At 41.1% G+C, this 12,417-nt stretch overlaps 1 protein-coding gene across 1 annotated transcript in view; it reads left to right on the top strand.

The window, feature by feature from the left end:
- Positions 1–12,417, top strand: part of TRHDE (thyrotropin releasing hormone degrading enzyme) — a 1,875,424-nt gene that overhangs the window by 819,739 nt on the left and 1,043,268 nt on the right. Inside the window, exon 4 of the mRNA XM_085653848.1 lies at positions 9,544–9,698. Coding sequence (XP_085509974.1) covers positions 9,544–9,698 — 155 coding nt within the window. The remainder of the gene's footprint in view (positions 1–9,543; positions 9,699–12,417) is intronic.

Below are 12,417 nucleotides of genomic sequence, written 5' to 3'. Positions count from 1 at the left end.
GGATTATGGTTGCTTATTCTGCTTTTGTGCTCGATAATACGAGTTTTGATTTTTCGCGCAGTCCTTCCTACATATACCAATCCACATGGACAACGTATTGCATATATGACGCGCTCAGAATTGCAGTCTGCATTGTATTTTAATTTGATGGGTTTGCCTGTGTGAGGATGATGAAAGATATTCCCAAGTATAACGTTGCTACACTGTCCACAGTTAAAACATTTCCTCATGCCTTTCAATGTTTGAGGCACTTGAGTACGTCTAGGTTTTAGGAGCTCTCTCAAATTTTTGGACAGTGTATGTGCAACGAGTGGTTTCCCAATGACTACATTCTCAAAGTCAGGTTCCTGTTCTATGATTTCCCATCTTTTTTGGATTATATTCTTGATTTTGACAGCTTCCACCGAATGTTTTAGTACCAACACTTCCCGTACATTTTTGGATTTCGGTTGATTATTCAATAAATCTTCCCGATTCTTGGTGTGTACGAGTTGTTTGGTGTTTTCCAAGATGTCTGCTGAATAACCTCTTTGCCGGTATTTTGCTATTTGTTCTTGAATCAGAGTTTCAGATCCCTCTGAGTTAGACGTAATTCTTTTAATTCTGATGAACTGAGAAACCGGCAGGTGCCTTTTCAACGAGAACGGATGGAAACTGGAAAAATGTAGAGCGCTGTTTTTATCTGTTGGTTTATGGTATACTGAGGTTTTTAGACCTGTATCTGTCTTTCTAATCTCTATATCTAAAAAATGAATTTTTTGTGCATCGATGTTGTGAGTGAATTGTATCCGCGGGTTACATTGATTAAGTTCATAAATGTTGTTTTCAAGTTGAATACGGTTTCCCTTCCAGATGATCAAGATATCATCAATGTATCTTATATACATGATTAGGTGATCTTTCCAATGCTCTTTATTCATGATAAGCTTTTCTTCGAATGCTGCCATGTAGGTATTTGCGTATTCTGGAGCCCCGGGAAAACCCATTGAAGTTCCAGTGCGTTGTTGGTAAAATGTGTCTTCGCAAGAGAAATAACTATGATATAAACTGAATGACAGTAACTCCAGTAGGAAAATGCCCTGATCTTGTTGCAGCTGACTATTTAGTATGCTCTATTCTACAGCTTCTAGCCCCTCCCCATGTGGGATCGATGTGTATAGTGATACCACATCAATGGTACATAACAGAATTTCACTGTTGAGTAGGTGCTTGATATTGTCTAGTTTAATCAGACAGTCCGTTGTGTCCTTTACATATGAGTTCCATGCTTGGACTAGAGGTTGTAGATGATAATCAATGTATTGAAATATGGGTTCATGTATGGATCCGCACACAGCAACAATAACACCAGACATGTCCCCAAAAATCTTTTGCATCAACCTCTGATAAACCGATGATGCAGATGTCAAACCGAATGGCATCTGTTTAAATCTATAGGAACCAAACGGTGTGATAAGACATCAAATGTATAGAGGCATCTTGCAACTCGATCTGGTGATAAGCTGCCTTTAAATCAATAGTCGAAAAACACTTGTTTTTACCAACAGTAGCAATCATTTAATTTATGTTGGGTAAGGGATGCCTATCAACCTGAATAGCGGTATTTAAATTGCAAAGATCAACACATAACCTAATAGATCAATCCACAATGGGTGTTAACCAATCTGATGATTCAATATCCTCAATGATGTCGCCGTCAACAAGCTTTTTATTCTCAGCTTTACTATCATCCCTCCCTGCCAAATGCAAATTCCGCACTTTGTTAACTTTAGGATCACAACCCCGGCATAACAATATTTGGGTGCCGATTCCGATCCTGTAAAACCTGGGTACAAATGGTTGTACGGAGTGTTTTCTCCATATGACTTGTACCCGGAATTCCACCGTACAAACCAGCAAGTACGATTCGTACAGAAATACCATTTCCGTACGAATCGTAAAAAACACCGTACGGCTAAAAAATACATACAATTCCGATCCTGGACAGTGCGTACGCGATGTCCGCACGGAGTCAGGCAGCGTTTTACGGACCAGTAAGTACGATTCGTACCCACAGAACTCCGAACGGCTATATTTTTACGGGAGCCAAAAAGTGGCAGAAAAGCTAAGTACGCCGCGATGCACGAGGAAAAGGGGTCCCGGTATGCGCCGTACCCCCAGCCCCGTATGTACGCACCGTACCCCCAGCCCCGTATGTATGCGCCGTACCCCCAGCCCCCCGTATGTACGCGCCGTACACCCAGCCCCGTATGTACGTGCCGTAGCGTGTAGGGCTGGGGGTACGGCGCATACATACGGGGCTGGGGGTACGGCACGTACATACAGGGGGCTGGGGGTATGGCGCGTACATACGGGGCTGGGGGTACGGCACGTACATACAGGGGGCTGGGGGTACGGCACGTACATACGGGGCTGGGGGTACGGCGCTTACATACGGGGCTGGGGGTATGGTGCGGACATACACGGGAGGGGTGGGAGGCTGGGGGGGGCATACGACTCGTACCCCGGGCACAAGTGTACCCGGGGTAGGGGTCGTGCAAAGTTCTCTCCGTACAGGACGTTTTCCATACGCTTCTGTATTCGGGACGCCGGTACGGATCGGACTTGTGCGCTCGGACTTCAGTTTTACGACTCGTACGTAAAACTGTCCGGGGACGTCTCTTAGACTTTTCCCGAGGTCATTCGTATGTATTTTTCACGTACGAATCGTACTTCGCCGTTTGTACGGGACATGTACGATTCGTACGTAAAAAAATACGGATACGAGTCAGACGGTAATTTTTTTTACCGGATCGGAATTGGCACCTTGATGTTGAAAACCTTTTAGCTTGCCCAATTCATCATTAAACACTTCTGGAAATGCTTGGAGAATATCCCTTTCTTGAACAGAAGTGCCCACAAGTATAACTTGTATGTGTGCACCCAGGTGCAACCGTATGCCCAAAGCAGATTGATGAATAAGGCCAAACAAATGTGCCCCTTCTTAGCTATGTATACTTTACCAGAAATATCCTTGTGTTTATATGAGATCACAGCAATAAAAAATGCTATTAACTCCACAGATTTGCCACTGTCTGACTTCAATTTGACGCCAGGTTTGTGCACTTGTTTGTCTTTAAAAGCATCACTGTTTTGAAAATCATCTTCAGAAATTATGGTATACCTGGCTCACGAATCCACAAGTATAGCAAAGGGATAACCATCACTTTAAACACACATTTGGGATCTCTCACACAGAACAGTCTGTCTTTGTCAGGATCAACGACTGGTAATAACACTAACTGATCATCCAACTTATTGAGACGTTTCCCAGAATCCTCATTCAACACACATAAGATCTGATCAACATATAATTCCTCCCTGTTATCATCTTCGTAGCTATCACTAACTACCCCTACATACCTAGATCCTGACCCTTAATAAACTTGTGACACACTTTCTTACAACGCAAACCTTTTAAATTTCTAGCAGGGCATAACTTGTCATTGGCCCAATGGTTCACACTATCACATCTTACATATGCACTCCTTCGTGCACCCCAATGTCTCCCGTTAGATTTGTCAGTTCCTCTATTAAATGGTTTCTCAATTCTAGATTTGTTTTCCCTAAATTGTTCCTCACTTCTAGATTTGCTTTTAACCAAGTTAATCTTGGAGTCATCATGAACACTGTTATCCTTCACTTTATCCTCATGAACTACTCTAACACATTTGTTGGTTAATTCTTTACCTCTGGCAATGTCTAAAGCTTACAATAATGTAGGAATGCGAGCAATTCCCAACTTTTTCTAAATGCAACATTTGACATGTGCATTATTAACTGGTCGCAAATATATTCATCCTGATTTCCTGTGAATGCACAATTTACCATTAATGCTCTCAACGTAGTCACAAAGGTTTCAATAGTTTCATCGCTTTTTTGTACACATGAAAAAAAAAATTCAAATAGAGTTGTTTCATTGTTTTTGCATATAAAGACACACAATCTTCTTCCTGAGCTAAATCTTAGGAAGAAGATAAATCCTCAAACCTTTTTTACCTAATGAATGTAACAAAATAGCTTGATTCCTCTCATCTGCCATCCTTTTATTACCCATAGTCAGCCTATCAATCAATTCCTTCCACAGAACTGTAGGATCCCCAGGATTAGCCAGAAATGGTAGAGGAACAGTCAGATTATGCGTCAACAAATAAAACAGTGCACTGAATATACATACTGAATGATGCACACTGACAAAATTACCAACTAAGCAACGGTCTGCACATTCAGTTGTGTGACAATAAAGTAATGCGCATAATAATAAATAATGGTGCAACAAAAATGGTGTTGACATCACTGTCCTTCTTTGCTGACTCCAACTTTGATCAAAATAAACAGTAACTATAATAGGTGTGTATATCAATGTGTAACACTTCACACATGCTTTGCTAAACTGTAATACAATATTTAAATGGTGTGCACATCACCGTATATCATTGTACACATTGAAATCATTGGAGCACCTTAAATAGTGATTAAAAGTGCAGGTGAATTAATTTAGCCTAAGCAACCATCTTCTTTTAGTGAATCAACTCATTATTAAGAATTCAAACCATAAGAAAGAAAATCAAGCATTTCAAATTAGAAATAATAATAGTGTTGTCGGTAATTATTATATAGAAAATGACTGATCCTAAATATGGCCTAATCATTCAAATTTCAAACATAGCAACATGTAAACTAATTCTAAAATCATTAAAATAAAATAGTTTTCATTAATATATGTTCTTTATGATATTATGTACTTATACTGAAGGTTTCAACCAAGCAACCCTTATCAGCATAGATTTGCACCAATGTAGAGTAGTTAAACACTCTGCAAGTGAAATCTATTGAAATGCTAAACTTCTCCTCAGTCTTCACAACTTTTTGTTATCATTCCTACTGTTCTAGCTAAACAAGCATGCTTTTATGGTGCTGATAATGCAACGTAGTCTCTGTTTCTGTGATGTTTTTCATCAACATGTGTAAGGTACATGTTTTTATTTCAGAGTCAAATCTGGTGTATATGTCATGTAAAGAATAATCGATATCTACGCTGTTACAGGTCCCCATCTGATAGAGATTTTAGCCATGATAAACTACCACAGCAAAGAAGGACAGTGATGTCAACACCATTTTTGTTGCACCATTATTTATTATTATGCGCATTACTTTATTGTCACACAACCGAATGTGCAGACCGTTGCTTAGTTGGTAATTTTGTCAGTGTGCATTATTCAGTATGTATATTCAGTGCACTGTTTTATTTGTTGACGCATAATCTGACTGTTCCTCTACCATTTCTGGCTAATCCTGGGGATCCTACAGTTCTGTGGAAGGAATTGATTGATAGGTTGACTATGGGTAATAAAAGGATGGCAGATGAGAGGAATCAAGCTATTTTGTTACATTCATTAGGTAAAAAGGGTTTGAGGATTTATCTTCTTCCTGAGATTTAGCTCAGGAAGAAGATTGTGTGTCTTTATATGCAAAAAAAATGAAACAACTCTATTCGAATTTTTTTTGAAGATGGTTGCTTAGGCTAAATTAATTCATCATTAGGTAAATGAACTTTGACATGTTTCTTTCAAACATTGCTTTAACTGTTCCTGCCTAATGTAACAATTTGACTATTAAGCCGTATTCCTTTTATGTGTGAATTGGTGGGAACTGATCCTTGGACTGTACCCATGAAGGAGCTACAAATGCATTTTTCATTTTGCAACTAACCTGTGACGATGGTAAAGACTGTGGTTTCTAATAACTAGCTTGGGAAACAATGCAGGAGTAGCAAATGGTACCTGACAAAGGAAGATGACCGCACAATGGACAGACCACTGTGGTCTAATTACTGATGCCACAACTGCATCATCTATACTATAAAGATAATGTCCCCAAATAAGGAGGTCTGAAGGATGATGATTACATTGAAAATGCGGATTGAAGAGCTCTGTTGCGTTTTTGGTCATTGATTTAGGATGCTTTTTCAGGTGCTTCTGTAATTGGTGATTGATTTGGACTCCTTTCCTTTCAGACAACCTAAACTTAATGCTCTGATTTTTCTTTTCCAATAAACTTGCTTACTGAACTCTTTTGGATAGATTTAGTGAGATAATAAATCCGAACTTATCCGATTTTTGTTCTTTTCCCATGTTCATGGACATTTCCCTAGAGGACTTTAACTTGATCCTTTGCCCCTTTCATAAATGAGGTTTACCCTACTTTTAACCATCCTCTTTGCTTCATTGGTAGTGGAAATCTAAAATGCTTAAACCACCCTCTTTGAAATTCTTTGACTGAAGGTGTGGATTTATACTATGTGTTTTTGGCATTCTAACTAAGCTACTTAAAATACGGCTTGTCTGCATTGATTTCGGATCATTAATAGAAAAACCAATTTATCTAAATTTCCCTGATTCTGTTATTGAGTCCTGATGTTCTTTCTTTAAACTATGCTATTTAGCATTGACTTAAGATACGTAATAGAGAGAGTCATAGATTATTTTCAGATCATCACATTCAGCTTTATCTCTTCTGTGTTGCCACTGCAGAATTCTTGGTGTGTATAATTCTGGTTAGACTGAACTTCTTCGGGAGGTTGGATCTACCTATTTCAAAGCTTTATATTTACAGTATGGTCCTGAGAATAATTTAGTTGAATCTTATTTTGAACTTGTGAGTTGGCCACTAATTTATGGCCTCAATGAGTGGCTAAGTGTTGTTTCGACATCCTGAAGTCTCACCCCTCACTACAAAAAAGATTCATCAGAGGATCAATGCCAATAAGGGTATAGTGTAAAATCTGTGTTCAGTAGAAATTCACAAAAAGATAATTTGATGGGACCATTGTGAAAGTTGAAGTAGGGTAAAAAGTTTCCACTGCATCAGAAGAAAACCCCAAATTCTCCTGGATTTGCTGCAGAATGTCTGGCACCTCTGCTCTACGCACAAATTTCCCCCTAGAAGTGGATGGGAGTTCCACCTCTGAAACTGACAAATTTCTAGAGGAAACTGTCGCCCTCGGCCCGACTAGAGCCTTTGAGCTTGAGCTTAGTCTTGTCCTCTGGTACCCTAGCCGCTGTCCCTTAAATGCTCCAATGAATACAATAGCAGCAAAAACTATGGAAAATGACCTCCTGCAAGGCCCTTACTATAAGGTCAACAAGCCACCAGCAGAGGAGCCTTGCCTTCCCCAGGCACTGCAGTTTCTTCCAGCTGGCCTCCAACCCAGAAGCACAGCGCCGGCCACCGCACACTGGTAAACCCTGTCCCCCTGCTCGCAAAACAACACACCAGCTAGGAGTACACCACGTCTCCCAACAGCACGTCCAGACTGCCAAGCTGATTGGGCCCGCCCCACAGTGCCCGATCAGATGAACACATCAGAAATCCTGGATGCCCAATAAAAACAAGAAAACCAGCCACAGCACCACACATGACCAGCACGCAGAACGTGCACGTCGGGTAAGACAAAAATAAAACCGGAGGAGGAAGGGAGGCGGGGTCTTTTTTATTTGGTGATTATACTCAAGAGGTATGGGTATCTGGTGACGAAGGATTGCCTCAATACTGTAGTGAAGGGAAGCAAGGGAGGGAGTTATGAGGTAATATACATGTGCAAATTTAGCTTCGTGAGCTGTCCCTTTAGGGGACTAAGGCAGCAAGATGGAATATTCTGTGAATTTTATTTCAAAATTTGGTATTTTGGTTATGAATGAATATGGGACATATTACAGATAAGGTGAGCTGTCCTACTCTGTGCTGCAGTTCACGCTTAATTGTGCGCACCAGACCAAGACAGTAACATGTGTGCCATTTCATAGAAGAGGCCCTGTTCCCAGTGCAGTTGCAAACTCGCACCTGTTCTTGGCATAGCACATTATTGTAATGTGGACGCCCCGTTTGCAGCCTCCGGCCCCCCTTTGAAATTGTCTAGTACAACCCCAAGTCAATGAGGAAAGCTTGTGCGAGTGCACATTAATGGCTGCCGTGATCTGGATTACAGATAGGGGCTGCTCAAGCGTCTGCGGCCCCTTCAGGAATACCAGAGTGCGCCAGAGGCGCTAAAAGTGGGAGAACACACCCATTACACCCCTGGGGCACTTTCTATAACAGAGTGCATAGGTGTTGTCCACAAAATTGATCTGCATTGCTACAGTACATTTCTTTAGGGAGTGGCCTGATAGGTTGAACACAAAAATAACAGCTCTCATATGTTGGTTACTTGTTTTACCCAAGTGCATCACAAGGAGCATCGTTGTAGGAAATGACATGCGCATTACTGATGGAAGAGAGTACCTAGAATACTTACCACCGTCTACGCTTTTCCAGGTTATCTTGTGCCTCACCTTTTGAACCGGCTCTTGTACCATACTTCCTTATTGGCAAACACCACCTTTGTGTGCTTCTATCACACCTCAGTCCTTGCATACAGATCAAGTGATTCTATTCGACCCCCCAGTCACTGCACCCCTAACGTTTATAATATTTGTTGGGCCAGCTGCACCTGTCTACAGCGTTGTAATGCCGTTTGGGCACTGTTTTACCCTCTATGTAACTTTATGTATGGATTTTTTGTTAAAGTGATAAATATTTTTCTTTTTCAATGTACATGCAGCTGTCAGTCAGGGAATTAAAGTATTGCTTTACTGATTTCGCAACACACCTGGTAGTGTTTTGAATGGAACCAAATAACTAAAGGGTATACTAAAGATTGGGTTTTCCTGTCTCTTAGACACCTGTAGAATGATCTGTAAATTGCGTGCTACTCTAGAAGGTGATTCAAGATGTGGAACACTAAAATACTATGTCTGTACAGTATATGAATGACTTACTGCAATGCAGAACCTTTCAATGTTAAGTATATTGCAATGAGTTTCACCTTACAGAAAGCGCAAGGACAAAAATACAAAAAGTTAAAGGGTTGATTCTGGCTTTCATTAATGGTTGAAAGTTCATATATAAAAGATAATATGACTTGCAACTAACATTTTGTAAAAATTAGCGGTCCTTCTAAGAATAATCTCGCAGGGTAGGCCGTATGTATTTGCTCTGGAAATGAGGGGTGTAATTAAAGAGAGCAAACATAGAAGACCATAGCACCAGCTGCTCGCATGCAGCAACATTCTGTTTCCGGTTACCCTTTTATGTCGGTCTTTCCAAGGCTTTTCTTCTGAAGCTTTCCTACGTGCTTTGGACGCTTTGGAATCACCGTGTACTTCTCGACTGTAACCAACGTGTGTTAGAGCCAAATTAAAAAAAAACAGAAGCTTTTTTTTTATAGATGGAGAATTAAGGGAATCCAATATCAGAAACGTTTTTCTTTACTGAAACTGTCTCCTGCACGCAGCGTTGGGGGAAATTTGGGAAAGCAGACATACCCTGAACCCTGCAAACTGTGAAGTCTGCTAACTTTGAGCAAATTTGAGAGCAACGTTTGAACTTTGCCCTCTTGTAATGTGTAATGCTTTCTCGAGAAGAGATACCACTTCCTAAATGTTGTGTTTTTTTCCTTTTTATTAGATTTACTTGCTGTGCCCAAGCATCCATATGCTGCCATGGAAAACTGGGGCTTGAGCGTGTTTGTGGAGCAAAGGATTCTGCTCGATCCCAGTGTTTCTTCCATTTCTTACTTGCTTGACGTCACGATGGTCATTGTGCATGAAATTTGTCACCAGGTAAGACAGCCATTGTTTCTGACAATTGCCCGCCCTCCTGGCTACAGCTGCAGTTTCCCTCCTGGAAACTGCAGCCGTATGAAAGTATGAGTGATTAACTATATTCATATTATATGTAAAACACATCCAAGGTGTCATATGCCCTCTGCAGCTAGAGTGACACAATACAGCAGCTCATTTAACAGCGTGCAGCTGCAGACATGCGCAAATCAATACACAGTGCACACCAAAAAGCAAAGCTCCCCTCTGCGAGCTTATCCCAGGCCATGATTGAATGACCACCCGCCAACACCCAAGGGGTACTGGGCAGTCGATACTCCTCAAACCTGCTTTCCTTCATTCCAATTATACAGGCTCTGGCTGCAGACAAAGCAGAGTGATAGCACTGGAAAATGATTTATTACAACCCTGGCAGACCCTGCCTGGCCTTCGTGTACTTGTCACATTTTGCTTTGGCTGAAATAATCTTGACATCCCCCTGTTCCAAAGCAGAACGCATAAGGTTTTATGTTCGCGTTGTATTTTTTATTTTCCATCTGTCACGTCTCGGGGGCGATATAATTCTCTTTTGCATGGTTTTAAAGTTGATAAAACTTGTATTTGATGAACTTGCTGACGATATTAAAATGCATTTCGCTGTCTTTATATTAATCAGCTCAAAGTAATGCAGCTTAAATGTTACTTGTTCCGTAGCCGTCAGCGTAAACACTATTTTATCAACTTGACATTTACAGTAGCTCCTGGCGAAATTTCAATTATGCAGTATAATTTTGGAAATTATGCATTATGCTTGTCATACGAATTTCCTGCTATTATGCGATTAGGCCACATTGTGTAAAAATGCAAAATTATAATGCAGGAACATGAGAACAGCACAAATAACCAGAACACGAACTTCTCTTGTACGTGGCACTTGTGGTTTTGGTGGTCAGTTTTTTAGTGCAAAATGCGTCCTCACATCCAAAATAGACTCGAGGATGCACACTGTGCTGAAACAGAGTGAGGAATGCTGGATTTGTATTTCGTGCAATCACGTGTAATTTTGCATAATATTCCGAAAATGTTGTGTAATTATGCAAAAGTAAATTAAACTAATTTTACACACCCTTAACTACATAGATTGTTCTTCCCGGTTCTTTCAGTGCTTAATTTGTAAAACAGGAGGCCACATCCACTCCCCCCGGCTCCACCCTCCTCCTCCACTAGCATCACCCACTTACTCTATTGGCTCCATCCATATCCTCAACTGGCACGGCTGAAAGCCAGATCTAATGGCAGTGCATGTAAAACTGTAAGTGACACGAAACACGTACAACAGCCATGGCATGTCCTAGGCATCACTACCATGGAGATTCTGTAAGAGGTTAAAGTCCAGTATTGCTCCTAAGGTAAAGCTTGCCTTCGGGGAAAATGTAGAAGCATGGCAGGAAGATGGTTCAACTATATGTTAGGTGAAGGTTGGAAAATATTTTTCCATAGAAGTAAATGAAAATAACTAATTTTCTTGAGAAATTGGATTAGGAGACTTCGACTGAGAGTTCGAGCATGTGTGGTTTAAAGGTTTAAATACTCAAAAGTATTATTGTGGCTTTTTAGTGCCTGGATACCTGCAAGTGAGGCAGAATGGCCTGACATGTGAATGAGACATCTGCCTCGAGCCAGCCAATCATTAAAATATTTTATTTTATAGGCTCAGATTAAAAACCCCTTCAATTCTGTTCTGTCTTTGGGATGCTCCTGTCTATAAAACGATAACAGTGTACATGTTGCAATAAGCATGAGATGTGACGTAAAGGCTCAAATTACCTTCACTCCCTGGAGTAAACAAGCACTGGAATGACCAGCAGCGCAATGATACATTTTTTAGCATACATGCTCACCTCTGAGTGATGATGCCATGCTGGCCCCAAAGTGGTGAATTATACACATGGAAGTGTCACCAAACATGTGCATGCATATATCATGGCATTGTAGCAACCATTTGTTTTTAAAATTACTGATGCTGCTCTTGGAAGACTAAACAAGCATTGGCATAGCCAATAGGTCTCTCCTTTGGGACCTTATAAGTGTTTAGCCATACAACAGTTGCATAACTAAATACTTATAAGGTCCCAAAAGCGAGACCTATTGGCTATGCCAAGCGGCCGTGCGGCCGCGAAAGTGATCGCGATCAAACATCAAAGCAGCCGTGCAGCCGCGAAAGTGAAAGAAATCGCGGTAAAAGCGGCGCGCGCGCCCGCGCACATGCACTGTAGCTCTAGGCTGGCCTGGTAGCACTTTTTGGAGCCCTCTCAATAATTCTCGCCAGACCAGCGCATGCGCTGGGTCAGGCGAGACATAAAAAGGAACAGTTTGAGAAACAGCCTCCTATCTTAGGCACCAAGGCACAAAGCGGAAGGTAGAGACGGGAACGAGGCGAGTTACCAAAAGGTCAGAATTGGAACAGCCGCATGCAAGCATGATCAACCAGCACCTGGGTCCAGACACAACCCCAGGAGGATGAAAATCCTCTGCAAGTAGTTCAAATCGGAAACATGGATTTCGAATTACTCCAGCGACAACTAAGAGGAAATGCTAAACCAACTGCATGCTAATTTTTTGGTAATACTTACTGCGTGTCAACTGGTGCTGAAAGGGGTTCATCCCACATAGCTGCAAAACAAATATTCTGAGTTAATCCTGACAGGTAACCAGGTTGCAGTGAATTATACGATTTGCA

The sequence above is a fragment of the Triturus cristatus genome, chromosome 4_1, assembly GCF_964204655.1.
Source record: "Triturus cristatus chromosome 4_1, aTriCri1.1, whole genome shotgun sequence".
In the NCBI taxonomy this organism is placed as follows: Eukaryota; Metazoa; Chordata; class Amphibia; order Caudata; family Salamandridae; genus Triturus; species Triturus cristatus.
Note: the sequence above shows the minus strand (reverse complement) of the source record. Positions and strands in the feature narration are given on the sequence as shown.